The 17,421-nt window shown below is 38.9% G+C and overlaps 1 protein-coding gene across 1 annotated transcript in view; it reads right to left on the reverse strand.

Moving 5' to 3' along the window:
• KCNU1 (potassium calcium-activated channel subfamily U member 1) overlaps positions 1 to 7,313 on the reverse strand; it is a gene marked incomplete at its 5' end in the record, with an annotated part of 434,479 nt that extends 427,166 nt beyond the window's left edge. Inside the window, 2 exon segments of the mRNA XM_036750000.1 lie at positions 7,066 to 7,243; positions 7,245 to 7,313. Of these exon segments, the coding sequence (XP_036605895.1) occupies positions 7,066 to 7,243; positions 7,245 to 7,313 (247 nt within the window).
• Positions 7,314 to 17,421: the final 10,108 nt, after the last annotated feature.

Here is a 17,421-nt window from a genome sequence, read left to right on the forward strand (position 1 = left end):
GGTAAGGTCTATCCTTCATGGAGCTGGGAGCGGAGCAGAGCCCAGCATGGGTGGCATGGACCAACCAGACCAGGAGCCAGGCAGAACGTGCCCTAGCACCCTGAATCAGTGAGCTGCAGCAGTTACCGGACTTCTCAACCCACAAACACCAAAGACAACAGAGAAGGTTAGTGGGAAAAGCTGCTGGGGACAGGGTGATAGAGTTTGGGGTTCAGTCACCACCTTGGGAAGGCAGCAGAGGTGGGGCAGTTACAGAAATACAGCTGCAGTTACTAATGGACCCAGGCCCACCTGGTGGGAAGAATTAAGTGGAGGAGCAGAGCAGGAGTGCAGAGCCTGATGAAGATCTTAGTCCAGTCCAGGTTGGGGGTTCTTGGGGAAGGAGGAGTGCTGGTGTGGCAGAGCTGGCTGTAATAGCTCTGAAATCAACAGTGCATCCCCCCCCAGGCTTGGAACATAGTACTCTTTACTCTACAAGCAGTCATACCCCAATGAAATTTCAAGGGTCAAGTAAGTTGGCTGGGAACATGGCCACGCAGCGAAAATGCACCCAGATTCAGTCCCAGACTTTGGAATCTTTCTTTGGTGACAAAGAAGACCAAAACATACAGCCAGAAGAAGTCAACAAAGTCAAAGAGCCTATAACAAAAGCCTCCAAGAAAAACATGAACTGGTCTCAGGCCATAGAAGAGCTCAAAAAGGATTTGGAAAAGCAAGTAAGAGAAGTAGAGGAAAAATTGGGAAGAGAAACTAGAAGGATGTGAGAAAACCATGAAAAACAAGTCAATGACTTGCTAAAGGAGACCCAAAAAAATACTGAAAAAAATACTGAAGAAAACAACAACTTAAAAAATAGAGTAACTCAAATGGCAAAAGAGCTCCAAAAAGCCAATGAGGAGAAGAATGCCTTGAAAGGCAGAATTACCCAAATGGAAAAGGAGGTCCAAAAAGACCACTGAAGAAAATACTACTTTAAAAATTATATTGGAGCAAGTGGAAGCTAGTGACTTGATGAGAAATCAAGATATTATAAAACAGAACCAAAAGAATGAAAAAGTGTAAGACAATGTGAAATATCTCATTGGAAAAACCACTGATCTGGAAAATAGATCCAGGAGAGAGAATTTAAAAATTATTGGACTACCTGAAAGCCATGATCAAAAAAAGAGCCTAGATATCATCTTTCAAGAAATTATCAAGGAGAACTGCCCTGATATTATAAAGCCACAGGGCAAAATAGAAATTGAAAGAATCCACCGTTCACCTCCTCAAATAGATCCCAAAGAGAAATCTCCTAGGAATATTGTTGCCAAATTCCAGAGCTCCAAGATCAAGGAGAAAATACTGCAAGCAGCCAGAAAGAAACAATTTGAGTATTGTGGAAACCCAATCAGAATAATCCAAGATCTACAAGCTTCTACATTAAGAGATCGAGGGGCTTGGAATATGATATTCTGGAGGTCAGTGGAGCTAGGATTAAAACCAAGAATCACCTACCCAGCAAAACTGAGTATCATGCTCCAAGGCAAAATATGGATTTTCAACAAAATAGAGGACTTTCAAGCTTTCTTAGTGAAAAGACCAGAGCTGAATAGAGAATTTGACTTTCAAACACAAGAATCAAGAGAAGCATGAAAAGGTAATCAAGAAAAAGAACAAGAAAAAGAAATTGCAAGGGACTTAATAAAGTTGAACTGTTTTGTTTACATTCCTACATGGAAAGATGATGTGTATGATTCATGAGACCTCAGTATTAGGGTAGCTGAAGGGAATATGCATATATGTATATATATATATATATATATATATTATATATGTGTGTGTATGTATGTATATATGTATGTGTATATATGTATATATATGTGTGTGTGTATATATATATATATATATATATATATATATATATATATATAGAGAGAGAGAGAGAGAGAGAGAGAGAGAGGGCACAGGGTGAGTTGAAGATGAAGGGATTATATCTAAAAGAAATAAAACCAAATTAAGGAATGAGAGAGGAATATATTGAAAGGGGGAGAAAGGGAGAGATCGAATGGGGTAAATTATCTTGCATAAAAGTGGCAAGAAAAATCAGTTCTGTAGGAAGAGAAGAGAAGACAGGTGAGGGGGAACAAGTGAATCTTGCTCTGCTCGGATTTGGCCTGAAGAGGGAATACCATACACACTCAATTGGGTATCTTGCCCCACAGGAAAGAAGGAGGAAGAAGATAAAAAAGGGGGGATAATAGAAGGGAGGGCAGATGGAGGAGGAGGTAATCAAAAACAAGCACTTTCGAAAAGGGACAGGGACAAGGGAGAAAACTGGATAACGGGGCATAGGTTAGGAAGGAGCAAAATATATTTAGTCTTTCACAACATGAGTATAGTGGAAGGGTTATACATAATGATACACATGTGTCCTATGTTGAATTGCTTGACTTGTTAGGGACAGTGGGTGGGAAGGGAACAGGGGAGAGAATTTGGAACTCAAAGTTTTTAAAAACAGATATTCAAAAACAAAAAAAAAATTTTGCAAGCAACTTGAACATAAGATACACAGGGAATGGGGCGTAGAAATTTACTTTGCCCTACAAGAAAGGAAGGGAAGAAGGGATGGCAGGGGAGTGGGGTGACAGAAGGGAGGGTTGACTGGGGAACAGGGCAAACAGAATATATGCCATCTTGGAGTTGGGGGGAGGGTAGAAATGGGGAGAAAATTTGTCATTCAAACTCTTGTGAAAATCAATGCTGAAAACTAAATATATTAAATAAATTAAATTTAAAAAAATCCTGTGATACTAATTAGACTGATAGTTATACCTTCAATGGAAACAGGAGACTGATAAATGGAAACAGTGAGAGTTTTGGAAGAAAGATAGTACATTCAATTTAAGTCATGTTAAGATAGAGATGTCTCTGGGACACTCAGTTCAAAATATCTAATAAGCAATTTGTAATGTGGGACAAAAACATGAGAAGAGAATGGAGCTTATTATTGAAATGATATATAAAACAATTAAAGTAGATAAGATTTCTAAAAGAGAGGAAAAGTGGGTCAAAGACAAAATCTTGGAGAATACCAAAATTAAAGGATTTAGAAGAAGTGGTAAGATAACAGTCAGAGATGTATGAGAAGAAAAAGGAAATGGTAGTGCCACAGAATTGCATAAGGGAAATAGCTTATAATACATAGTTTGACCATAGTTAAATGAAGCCTGTGAGAAGGAGAATGGGGAAATCAAAAGAACTATCTAGAGGGTCATGATGAGGAGAGACTTTTTTTCTATTTTTTTAAATTTAATTTATTTAATATATTTAATTTTCAGCATTGATTTTAACAAGAGTTTGAATTACAAATTTTCTCCCCATTTCTACCCTCCCATCCACTCCAAGATGGCGTATATTCTGGTTGCCCCATTCCCCAGTCAGCCCTCCCTTCTGTCAGCCCACTCCCCTTCCATCCCCTTTTTCCTTCCTTTCATGTAGGGCAAGATAAATTTCTATGCCCCATTGTCTGCGTATCTTATTTCCTAGTTGCACACAAAAACATTTTTTCTTTGTTTTTGGACATCTGTTTTTAAAACTTTGAGTTTCAAATTCTCTCCCCGCTTACCTCCCCACCCACCATCCCTAAGAAGGCAAGCAATTCAGCATAGTCCACATGTGTGTCATTATGTAAAACCCTTCCATGATTTTTATGTTGCGAAAGACTAACTATATGTTGCTCCTTCCTAACCTATCCCCCTTTATTTAATTTTCTCCCTTGACCCTGTCCCTTTGCAAAAGTGTTTTCTTTTGATTACCTCCTCCCCCATCTGCCCCCCCTTCTGTCATCCCCTCTTTTTATCTTCTTCCTCCTTTTTTCCTGTGGGGTAAGATACCCAATTGAGTGTGTATGGTATTCCCTCCTCAGGTCAAATCTGATGAGAGCAAGATTCACTCATTCCCCCTCACCTGCCCCCTCTTCCCTTCCTACAAAACTGCTTTTTCTTGCCACTTTTATGCAAGATAATTTACCCCATTCTATCTCTCCCTTTCTCCCTCTCTCAGTATATTCCTCTCTCATCCCTTAATATGATTTTAATTTTTTAGATATTATCCCTTCATATTCAACTCACCCTGTGCCCTCTGTCTATATCTATCTATCTATCTATCTATCTATCTATCTATCTATCTATCTATCTATATACACACACACACATATATATATACATACATACACGAACATATATAAACATACACACATATGTATACATACATACATACACATATATATACATATATATATATATGCATATTCCCTTCAGCTACCCTAATACTGAGGTCTCATGAATCATATACATCATCTTTCCAAGTAGGAATGTAAACAAAACAGTTCAATTTTAGTAAGTCCCTTGGGATTTCTCTTTCTTGTTTACCTTTTCATGCTTCTCTTGATTCTTGTGTTTGAAAGTCAAATTTTCTATTTAGCTCTGGTCTTTTCACTGAGAAAGCTTGAAAGTCCTCTATTTTATTGAAAATACATATTTTGCCTTGGAGCATGATACTCAGTTTTGCTGGGTAGGTGATTCTTGGTTTTAATCCTAGCTCCATTGACCTCCGGAATGTCATATTCCAAGTCCTTCGATCACTTATAGTAGAAGCAGCTAGATCTTGGGTTATTCTGATTGGGTTTCCACAATACCCAAATTGTTTCTTTCTGGCTGCTTGCAGTATTTTTTCCTTGATCTGGGAGCTCTGGAATTTCACAATATTCCTAGGAGTTTTCTTTTTGGGATCTTTTTCAGGAGGCGATCTGTGAATCTTTCAATTTCTATTTTACCCTCTGGCTCTAGATTATCAGGGCAGTTCTCCTTGATACTTTCTTGAAAGATGATATCTAGGCTCTTTTTTTGATCATGGCTTTCAGGTAGTCCAACAATTTTTAAATTATCTCTCTGGAGTCTATTTTCCAGGTCAGTGGTTTTTCCAATGAGATATTTCACATTGTCTTCCACTTTTTCTTTCCTTTGGTTCTGTTTTATAATATCTTGATTTCTCATCAAGTCACTAGCTTCCACTTGCTCCAATATAATTTTCAAGGTAGTATTTTCTTCAGTGGTCTTTTTGGACCTCCTTTTTCATTTGGCTAATTCTGCCTTTTAAGGCATTCTTCTCCTCATTGGCTTTTTGGAACTCTTTTGCCATTTGAGTTAGTTTATTTTTTAAATTGTTGTTTTCTTCAGTATATTTTTCAGTATTTTTTGGGTGTCCTTTAGCAAATCATTGACTTGTCTTTCATGGTTTTCTTGCATCTTTCTCATTTCTCTTCGCAATTTTTCCTCTACTTCTTTTACTTGCTTTTCCAAATCCTTTTTGAGCTCTTCTATGGCCTGAGACCAGTTCATGTTTTTCTTGGAGGCTTTTGATGTTGACTTTGTTGACTTCTTCTGGCTGTATGTTTTGGTCTTCTTTGTTACCAAAGAAAGATTCCAAAGTCTGAGACTGAATCTGGATGCGTTTTCGCTGCCTGGCTATGTTCCCAGCCAACTTACTTGACCCTTGAGTTTTTCGTCAGGGTATGACTGCTTGTAGAGTAAAGAGCACTTTGTTCCAAACTTGAGGGGATGTACTGTTGTTTTCAGAGCTATTTCTATACAGCCAGCTCTGCCACACCAGCACTCCTCCTTCCCCAAGAACTGACAAGCAGGACCTGACTGAGATCTTAAGCAGGCTTTGCACTCCTGCTCTGACCCACCACTTAATTCCTCCCACCAGGTGGGCCTGGGGCCAAAAGCAACTGCAGCTGTATTTCTGTAGCTGCACCACCCCTGCTGCCTCCGTGGCTGTGGCTGAACCTCAAACTCCTTCCACTCTGTCTCCAGCAGCTTTTCCCACTAACCTTCTCTGTTGTCTTTGGTGTTTGTGGGTTGAGAAGTCTGGTTACTGCCACAGCTCACTGATCCACGTGCTAGGGCCTGTTCCATGTGACTCCTTGTCTGGTTGGTTCTGCTGTTGCCCATGCTGGGCTCCGCTTGGCTCCGCTCCCCTCTGCTCCCAGCTCTGTGCGCGATAGACCTCATCCAGCAACCATCCAGGTTCTCCTGGGCTGGAGCCCTGCCTCCCTCTGCAATTTTGTGGGTTCTGCAGTTCTAGAATTTGTTCAGAGCCATTTTTTATAGGTTTTTGGAGGGACCTGGCAGGGAGCTCACACAAGTCCCTGCTTTCTGGCTGCCATCCGAGCAGTGACTTTAATGTGAATAAGAAAGTATGAGAAGTAGAAAGAGAGGAAGTTTTGCTTAAAGAGTGCAATTTAGGCTAGTGGTAAGATAGATCTAAGTTAATGCCATGCTGATGTGTGGGTATAGTAGACTTGAGGTGGAGGTCACAAGAGCTAAGGAGGTTTAAGAACTATGAAAGTAGACTTCCAGAAGGATCCCCACCCTTAATATCAAGTTTCCCAGGAGTGATGATAAGTTGTGTATAGGAAGAAAATTATGAATTAAATGCTGAAGCATTTGAGAAAGATATAAGCGATACCTGGAAGTCAGTTAATGTCATCAATAGGAATGGAAGAGAGGGTGGTATAATAAGATCATACGAACTGGTTTAAGGCCTCCCACAACCTCTAATATCCTTCCCTTGCTGTTCTAGGGGTGGGAAACCTGTGGCCTTGAGACCACGCATGGCCCTCAAGGTCCTCATGTGCAGCCCTTTGACTGATCCAAACTTCACAGAAAAAAATCCCCTTAATAAAAGGATATCTATGGCATAGACACTAAAAAAGTATAACTATTTCTACTTTTGAAAACATCCTCCTTCATGCCATCCCTCCCCCACAAGAAAAGAACAACATAGCTTTTCTGGAGGTGTAGGAGTAGCTAGGTACTCAGGAGGAGCAATAGAACTTTTCTTTGGTCAGTCACATTGTTGAGGGATCATGTCAGAGGCACTGTGATCCAACTGAACACACAAGAAGATTAAATCTTTTTCTCAACATAAGCCAATGCCAAACCTCCCTGTACTTCCCCCCAGCTGGGGTGCCCAAATAAATAAGTTTTTCTAAATCCTCACTTACCTTGAAGCAAGGACATTTTGTTGAGATAATCCTCACTAGCTTCCCAAGGGAAAAAATGAGTAATCCAGTTATGAAGGTCACAAGGGAAGAGAGGATAAACGCCTGTTGAATTTCAATTGGACAGAACATTTTTGGCCACTGATCAAATCAGTTCTGTACTATTCCACAGGATCTGAAAATATTGGAATACTTGGGCCTTTGTGATGCCATGATTACATAGCAAGAATTCCAGCAATAAATACTGATCTGGCACAATTCCATTAGATAAGCAGCTAGAATTGACATGATTGAGGTTATTCTAACTCCCCAGTTTTGGGGCTCAGACAAGAACCTAAGAAGTGATGCTCAAACACATGGGCCAATTTCTTGAGCTATGTCTATTTACTCTAATATTCAGAAGAATATTACTCTTATCCTGATTCCCCTATTATCTCATTTTGCAAGCAGAGACAGACTTACTCTTTTTTTCGTTATTTATTTATTTAATATTTTATTTTTCAGCATTTTTACAAGAGTTTGAATTACAAATTTTCTCTCCATTTCTACCCTCCCCCCACTCCAACATGGCATATCTTTTGATTTCCCCATTTCCCAGTCAACCCTCCCATCTGTCACCCCACTCCTCACCATCCACTTTTCCCTTACTTTCATGTTGGGCAAGATAGATGTTTATGCCCCATTGCCTGTACATCTTATTTCCTAGTTGCATGCAAAAACTTTTTTTTTTAATATCTGCTTTTAAAACGTTGAGTTCCAAATTCTCTCCCCTCTTCCTTCCCTGCCCACCATCCCTAAGAAGGCGAGCAATTCAACATAGGCCACATGTGTATCATTATGCAAAACACTTCCACAATATTCATGTTGTGAAAGACTAACTATATTTTGCTCCTTCCTAACCTATCACCCTTTATTCAAATTTCTCCCTTGACCCTGTCCCTTTTCAAAAGTGTTTTCTTTTGGTTACCTCCTCCCCCTATCTGGCCTCCCTTCTATCATTCCCCATTTTTTGTCTTCTTCCTCTTTCTTTCCTGTGGGGTAAGATACCCAATTGCATATGTATGTTATTCACTCCACAGGTCAAATCCGATGAGAGCAAGATTCATTCATTCCCCCTCACCTGCCCCCTCTCCCCTCCCAACAGAACTGCTTTTTCTTGCCACTTTTATGCAAGATAATATACCCCATATTACTCTCCCTTTCTCCCTCTCTCAATATATTCCTCCTCATCCCTTAATTTGATTTCATTTTTTTAGATATCATCCCTTTATCTTCAACTCACCCTGTGCCCTCTGTCTACATGTACACACGCGCACACACACACACACACACACACACAAACACAAACATACATTTCCTCCAGCTACCCTAATAATGACGTCCCATGAATTATACACATCATCTTTCCATGTAGGAGTGTAAACAAAATAGTTCAACTTTAGTAAGTCCCTTATGATTTCTCTTTCTTGTTTACCTTTTCATGCTTCTTTTGATTCTTGTGTTTGAAAGTCAGATTTTCTATTCAGCTCTGTTCTTTTCACTGAGAAATCTTGAAAGTCCTCTATTTTATTGAAAATCCATATTTTGCCTTGGAGCATGATACTCAATTTTGCTGGGTAGGTGATTTTTGGTTTTAATCCTAGCTCCACTGACCTCCGGAATATTGTATTCCAAGCCCTTCAATCTCTTAATGTAGAAACTGCTAGATCTTGTGTTATTCTGATTGTGTTTCCACAATACTCAAATTGTTTCTTTCTGGCTGCTTGCAGTATTTTCTCCTTGATCTGGGAGCTCTGGAATTTCACAACAATATTCCTAGGAGTTTTAATTTTGGGATCTTTTTCAGGAGGCAATCAGTGGATTCTTGCAATTTCTATTTTACCCTCTGGCTCTAGAATATCAGGGCAGTTCTCCTTGATGCTTTCTTGAAAGATGATATCTAGGCTCTTTTTTTCATCATGGCATTCAAGTAGTCCAATAATTTTTAAATTATCTCTCCTGGATCTATTTTCCAGGTCAGTGGTTTTTCCAATGAGATATTTCACATTGTCTTCCACTTTTTCATTCTTTTGGTTCTGTTTTATAATATCTTGATTTCTCATCAAATCACTAGCTTCCATTTGCTCCAATCTAATTTTTAAAGTGGTATTTTCTTCAGTGGTCTTTTGGACCTCCTTTTCCATTTGGCTAATTCTGCCTTTCAAGGCATTCTTCTCCTCATTGGCTTTTTGGAGCTCTTTTGCCATTTGAGTTACTGTATTTTTTTAAGTTGTTGTTTTCTTCAGTATTTTTTGGTTCTCCTTTAGCAAGTCATTGACTTGTTTTTCATGGTTTTCTAGCATCATTCTCATTTCTCTTCCCAATTTTTCCTCTACTTCTCTTACTTGCTTTTCCAAATCCTTTTTGAGCTCTTCCATGGCCTGAGACCAGTTCATGTTTTTCTTGGAGGCTTTTGATGTAGGCTCTTTGTCTTTGTTGACTTCTTCTGGCTGTATGTTTTGGTCTTCTTTGTCACCAAAAAAGATTCCGAAGTCTGAGTAGGAATCTGGGTCCATTTTCGCTGCCGGGCCATTTTACCAGCCAACTACTTGATTCTTCAACTTTTTCGTCTGGTTATGACTGCTTGTAGAGTAGAGAGTACTTTGTTCCAAGCTTGAAGGACTGCACTGTTGTTTTCAGAGCTATTTCTATACAGCAAGCTCTGCCACACCAGCGCTACTCCTCCCCCAAGAACCGACAACCCGGACCTGACTCAGATCTTAAGCTGGCTCTGCACTCCCACTCTGATCTGCCACTTAATTCCTCCTACCAGGTGGGTCTGGGGCTAGAAGCAACTGCCACTGAAGTTCTGTAGCTGCACCATCCCCACTGCCTTTCACTCTGTCCCAGCAGCTTTTCCCACTGACTTTCTCTGTTGTCTTTGGTGCTTGTGGGTTGAGAAGTCTAGTAACTGCCGCAGCTCACTTATTCAGTGCATTATGGCCTGTTCTGCCTGGGACCTGGTTTGGTTGGTCCAGATGCAGCCCATGCTGGGCTCTGCTCTGCCCCATTCCGAGCTCTCTGCATGATAGACCTTACCCAGTGACCATCCAGGCTGTCCTGGGCTGGAGCCCTGCTTCCCTTTGCTATTTCTTGGGTTCTGCAGTTCCAGAATTTGTTCAGAGCCATTTTTATTGGTGTTTGCTGGGTCCTGGGGAAGATCACTAGGCAAGTCCCTGCTTTCCAGCCACCATCTTGGCTCCACCCCCCCCACTTACTCTTTGTAGTTCAGTCTACATGACATTAAAACTACTTAATTTAGTTTATGTAATTAAAATGAATTAATCAACTCAGTGGAAAGAAATAATCTGTCATTCAGAATTCCAGACGTCATTTCACCTGAATCATCTCTAACTATGTTACACACACACACACACACACACACACACACACACACATACGAACTGTATGAAGTTATAGCATGGTCCACAAGGAATCAACTGGAGTTTGACCTCAAGAGCATATGTGAAATAATGCATAGAAAGGCAGATCTAGAGTCAGCAAGCTCTAACCTGAATTAATATTTATTGGCTGTGCAATGATGCACAAGTCCCTCCATCTCTGAAAGCCACAGTTACCCAGTCTATAAAATGGGTATACTCATACCTCCAGACAATACCTCATAATATTATCATGAGGCCCAAAGAGATGATATAGGTTCCTTTTGTGAACCTCAAAAAATAGATAAATTTCAGTTATTATTGATCAATCAGTGAGGGGGAAATTGATCTTCAGGGGAAACCTTCCCATGCTTTAAGGTAACTCTTATGTACTCCCCATCCCTCACCCCCATCCCCAAACACTTTTGCTCCAAGCTCAAAATTTATAGTTCCTTCGTATGGACAGGTCTTGAGGCGTTTCATCACCATGGTTGTATTTTTCTACTTTTTCTCTAGCTTATCAATGTCTTTCCTTAAATGTGCCACCCAGAACTGAATATAATATAGCAGAAGACAGTTTAACAGAACAGAGGACAGCAGATCTTTTACCTTCTTAATCTTAGACAATAGGCAACCTACTATTTTAGTTGTTATTCTGACTTCCATATCAAATTATAGATACACATTGAGCTGGCAAACTATTATCAATATCACCAGTAATACCTTCCAGTTTTCCACAGATATGGTTGGGTAGCCATATTTATATTATTTGTTAAGTTGAATATTTTAAGCTGACCTATAAGTCTTTAAATAATGTGAGGAGTAAGTAGTTGGCACAGTGGTTAGGGTGTTAGACCTGGAGTGATGAAGACCTGAGTTCAAATTCTACCTCTCACATTCAGTAGTTGTGTGTCACTGGGCAAGTTCCTTAACCTTTTTATACCTCATTGAAGATAATAGCACCTACATCTCGGTGTTGTGGTGAGGATATTTGTAAAGTGTTTTGCAAACCTTAAAGTGCTATTATATGAATGCTAATAATCATAAGCATCAAATATCACCATAGGTTTCACCTAGCTTTCTAGTCTGTCATAATGTCATAGACTCATAGCTAGTATTTATCATATGTTAATTTAGTTTTCTGTCCATATCATCATAAAATTCAAGTTAGTTGATGAGCTGTGTGCAGCCACCTTGGTCTTTTCAGATGACTACACCTTTTCTTCATAGGAATTGTATCTCTTCATCTTCAGGTTTTTATTGTTTTTTTTGGTTGTTGGTGTTTCCTTCTAATTTTTATTGATACCTTTTACTGTATTTCACTGCACAATTTTTGCAGATTTTATGCCAAGGCGTTTTGCAAAAAAGTAGGGTGCGACCATTATGTGAAGCTTTTTTTAAAAAAAAATTGTGCTGGTATTATTTACAAATCATTTATTACTAAACTGTCTTTGGCGCAAGATTAGGAGTACTTGTAAATATACATTAAAAATGAATACTGGTGATGCATATGCACTGAAAATTCTAGGCTCATGGTTCACAAAGTGTGAGAGATAAATACGTATCTACATGCCACTGGTGAATACATTGCTGCTCTGTATACTTTTTAAGCAACGTGATGAACAGAATTATTCCATGCAACTATTATGCAAAGGAAAGGTTGTAAACCAATTTTTGGACTGAAAAAAAAAAACAGGTGCAACAATTATGCAAGTCTTGTCTCTGGGAGAAAACTTTCTTATTAAAATCATATAAGGTTCTGCTGTATACTGTTATCATCATCATCAATATTATTTTTAGGTCCTACTTATTCTTTATTAACCCATATTTCTTCCCACATTTTTAAATGAACTGCTCATAACCCTCATTTCTTATCCCTCAATAATTCCATTATTTTCACATATGAGGCAGAGAAATAACTCTAACTGAGACAGCAAGTTATCCTGAGTGTAAGATAGAAGCCAGCATGTACCAGATGAGTCAAACCACTTTTACCACCTCAGAGCCCTGATGGCAATAGCCCAGGACCCCGAATCTTGTCCTTCGTTCTCTCTCTTTTTTAATGTTGTGGTATAGTTTTATTTAATTTGTTAAGCATTTCCCAATTACATATTTTTTGTCTTTGAATCTCCAGAGAGTTAGCTTGGCATAGTAGAGAGCCCACCTCAGCACGAGGAAGTCTTTTTTAAAAATCTTATTTGTTATTTTATTTTTTCCAAATTAAATGTAAAAACAATTCTAACATTCTTTTCCCCACAAATTATGACTTCCAGATTCTCTCCTTTCTTCCCCTGCCTCTCCCATTGAGAAGGCAAGCAATGTGAGATTGGTTATACATATGTAGTCATACAAAACACATTTTCATGCAAGTCATTTTATGAAAGAAAACAAAGCCAAAAATTTAGAAAAATAAAGAAAGTAAAGAAAAAGAATTTTTGATATATATTCAGGCTTTATGAGTTCTTTCTCTGGAGATGAACAGCACCTTTCATCATAAATTCTACAGAATCGTCTTAGATCCTCATATTGCTGAGAATAGGTAAGTTATTTAGATTAGATCATCATACAATATGGCTGTTACTGTGTACAATGTTCTCCTTGTTCTGCTCACTTCACTTTGCATCAGTTCATGTATATCTTTCCGTGATTTTCTGACAGCATCCTCCTTATCATTTCTCAGAGCACAATAGTATACCATCATAATCCAATTGGTGGACATCCCCTCAATTTCCGATTTTTTGCCACCACTAAAAGAGCTGCTTGTAACAACAATGTTGCTAGTAGTTGTTTTGGGGGTGAAAGACCAACAACAAGAGCGCACAGAAGGGCTGCCAGCACAGGTCCTTTGATCTACTTGTTTAAGGAAAGCAACTTTAAAGGATTAACAATGTCACTTTAATTAAACATGCATATGTCATTCACTTACTTCAGGGGGAAAAGCCAGCATCCTGAATGTCAGAGAGAATACAAACAGAAGTTACAAGCATATGTTATATAAACAGAGCAAAAATACACAGAGATCAACAGACAGGCCTCTATCTGTCTAACCAAAGAATTATATAGTTACCACAGAGAGAGGCACCAACATCTGGGTTTTCAAAGCTGGGGGACTCCAGCGGCTAGCCAGAGTTTTATCTGGTCAAATCACACGACATTCTTCCAGTGAATGAGAGCCCCCAAAAGCAAAATGCCAACCCCAAGCTCTTATCCCCTATTCAGGGCCCTGAGGCACTTGATTACCTCAGTGCTGAGAAGCACTCAAACAAAAACAGCAAAAAGTCCCATTTTGCTTGCCATTACATTTGAAAGGCAAGACTGACCTTTCTTGTTTCTTAAGCAGGTCAAAGACTCTTGACTCAATCAAAGAAACAAAAGACAGCAAAAAGCCCACTTTGTTTGCCATTACATTTGAAAGGCAAGACTCATCAAAGGTACTTGATTGCCTTAGCATTCCAAAAGAGAAAACAGTAAAAAGTCCCACCCTGATTCCCATAACACTACTATAAATATTTTTGTACACATAGGTCCTTTTCCTTTTTTTTAATCTCTTTGGGATACAGACCTAATGGGGTGTTGGTCAAAGGGTAGGCATGGTTTATAGCCCTTTGGTCACAGTTCCAAATTGCTCTCCATAAAGTTGAATCAGTATATAACTTCACTGGTAGTACATTAGCATTTTAATTTTCCCACACTCCCTCCAACATTTTTTCTTTTCCATTTCTGTCATATTAGCCAATCTGACAGGTATGAAGTAGTAGCTCAGAGTTGTTTTAGTTTACATTTCTCTGATTGACTGTGATTTAGAGCATTTTTTTTTATCTAACTATAGATGACTTTGATTACTTTGTCTGAAAACTGCCTGTTCATATCCTTTGACCATTTACCAATTGAGGAATGGCTCTTATTTCAATAAATTTGGCTCAGTTTTCTACATGTTTGAGAAATGAAGTCTTTATTAGAGAAACTCATTGTAATTTTTTTTCACAGTAACAATTACCAACTGTGTATTTCCCTCCATTCTATTCCCCACCACCTGTTTATCCAACTCTCTCTTTTTTCATCCTGTCCACTCTCAAAAGTTTTTTGTGTGGAGAGCGATGTGGAGAGCCAGCTAATCCTGTTAGTCTATGCAAAGTCAAGGCAGTGAAGGGTAAGAGGATGAGGCCAGCGACTGCCCTTGCAGCTGCTATTCCATGGAAAGAATAGACAATGTTTCAATATGGTTAGCATCGAGGGACAAATGTTCTAGCCAGGAACAAGGAGATAAAAAATACTGCTATGTTGATGCATTACAGCATTGTAGTTTTATGAGAACGATGGAAATGTAAAAGGTGTCATATCCCAAAAGCCTATATAGACTAATATTCCTAGCCGTATGGTGTGTGTGTGTGTGTGGTGTGTATTGTACTATTCCCACATGCCGCACTTGCGTTTGCTCGCTTTCCTCCCAAACTGTCCTCCTTCTGCACCTCCTCCTTCTCTTGTCCTCTTTCCTTCCCACTTTTTTTGTGGGAAATGTGTAAGATAGATTTCTGCACCCAACTGAGTCTGTATATTATTCTCTCTTTAAGCCAATTCTGATGAGAGTAAGGTTCATGTGCTCCTCTCCCTGTTTCCCCTGTTTTTCTCTCTACTATAAAATCTCTTTCAGGCATCTTTTGTGTCAGGCCATTTAGCCCATTCTACCTCTCCCTTTCCCCTTCTTCCAGTGCATTCTTCTTTCTTATCCCTTAATTTAATTTATTTTTTAGATAATCATACCATCACATTCAATGCCCACCTCTGCTTTCTGTCTACTTTTTCTAACTGCCCTAAAAATGAGAAAGCTTTTAGGAGTTATAAATATCATTTTCTCATGTAAGAATATAAATAGTTTAACATGATTACCTTTTTTATTTCTCTTTCCTGTTTACTTTGTTATGTTTCTTTTGCATTGTGTATTTGAAAGTCAAGTTTCTATTCAGCTCTGGTCTTTTCATCAGGAATGCTTGAAAGTCCTCCATCTCATCAAATATCCACTTTTCCCCCTGAAGGATTATCATCAGTTTTGTTGGATAGATGACACTTGGTTGTAATTCTAGCTCTTTTGCCCTCTGGAATATCATATTCCAAGTCCTCCAATCCTTTAATGTAGAAGTTGCTAGATCTTGTGTTATCCTGACTGTGACTCCATGATATTTGAATTGTTTCTTTTTGGCTGCTTGCAGTATTTTTTCCTTGATCTAGGAGGTCTGGAATTTGGCTATAACGTTTCTGGGAGATTTCATTTTGTGATGTTTTTCAGGAAGTGATTGGTGGACTCTTTCAATTTCTATTTTATCCTTTGGTTCTAGAATCTCAGGGCAGATTTCCTTGATAATTACTTGAAAGATGATTACTAGGCTCTTGTTTGATGATGATTTTCAGGTAGTCCAATAATTTTAAAATTATCTCTCCTGGAACTGTTTTTCCACGTCAGTTATTTTTCCATTGAGATATTTCACATTGTCTTCTATTTTTTCATTCTTTTGGCTTTATTTTTTGTTTGTTTGTTTGTTTCTTGATTTCTCATTTGCTCAGGGATTGCTTAAGGAATTATTTTCATCAATGAGCTTTTTGTACCTCCTTATCCATTTGGCCAATTCTACTTTTTAAGAAGTTTTTTTTTCCTTCAGTGAATTTTTGTGCCTCTTCTTCCATTTGGCCAATTCTTTTTTTTAAGGCATTCTTCTCCTCATTGGCTTTTTGTACCTCTCTTAACATTTAGCCTATTCTGTTTTTTAAGGTCTTATTTTCTTCAGTATTTTTTGTGCCTCCTTTACCAAGCTGTTCACTCTCTTTTTCATGATCTTTTTTTTGCATCACTATTATATCTTTTCCAAGTTTTTCCTCTCCTCTCTTACTTGGTTTTTAAAATCCTTTTTAAAGCTCTTCCATGGCCTGAGACCCATTCATATTTTTCTTGGAGGCTTTGGATGTAGGAGCTTTGACTTTGTGTGTGTTTTGGTTTTCCTTGTCACCATAGTAACTTTCTACAGTCAGAATTTTTTCTGTTGTTTGCTCATTCCTAGCCTATTGCTTGACTTTTAACTCAACACTAAAGTGGGGATCTGCTCCGAAGTGCAGGGGGCACTGTCCTAAGTTTCAGGGATTTTTGGATAGCTGTTAAAAGGTAATTCTGAGGACCTGTAAATTTTTGAAGTGTGTTAACTGCTCTCCTGTGCTGTGCACTGGTTTGTGAGTGACCACACGCACTCTTTCCCACCCTGGAACTGTGACCAGGGTCCCTGCTCCCCTGTGGCCACAAGCCCTACTAGGCTAGGGCTCCTCCTTGACCTGGGATTGCCACCCAAGACTGTGACCTGGATCTGAGTATGAGCAAAGCAACAGAGTCCTGCCCTTGGTGCCAACAAAGAGACCTCTGTAATCTCCTTCTGACCCATTGTCTTATCCCCTTACTGTGTGTGGACTGAGAGGTCTGGAAACCACTACTGCTGCCACTGATTTAGTCACCCTGAGGCCTGCTCCTGGTTTGCTGTGGCTGGGTCTGTGCTTGTGTGGCTTGGGCTGGACTGTGCTCCTCTCTCACCCTGGTACAACAGACCTTTCCTGCCAACCTTCTAAGTTGTCTTTGGTTGGAAAATTGTTCCACTCTGTCTTTTTGTGGGTTCTGCTGCTCTAGAATTTGTTTTTAAAGGTATTGAGAGTGCTTTGGGGGATAACTCTGGCTTATCTGTACTTTTACATAATTTAATTTTTATTATTTTGTGGTTGTTTTCTTTCCATTTACATTTTTACATTGTGTATATTGTTTGCATGTTTCTGCTTCACTTTGCATCAGCTTTTGCATCAGTTTATTTGTCTTTGTTTGTTGCTCTGTAGTCATTATATTTTTTATAGAATTTCTTATATATCAGTAATATTCTATTCAATTCATGTGTTAAACATTGTTTAGCTATCCCCCAAACAATAGAT

Source organism: Trichosurus vulpecula, chromosome 3 (genome assembly GCF_011100635.1).
Source record: "Trichosurus vulpecula isolate mTriVul1 chromosome 3, mTriVul1.pri, whole genome shotgun sequence".
In the NCBI taxonomy this organism is placed as follows: Eukaryota; Metazoa; Chordata; class Mammalia; order Diprotodontia; family Phalangeridae; genus Trichosurus; species Trichosurus vulpecula.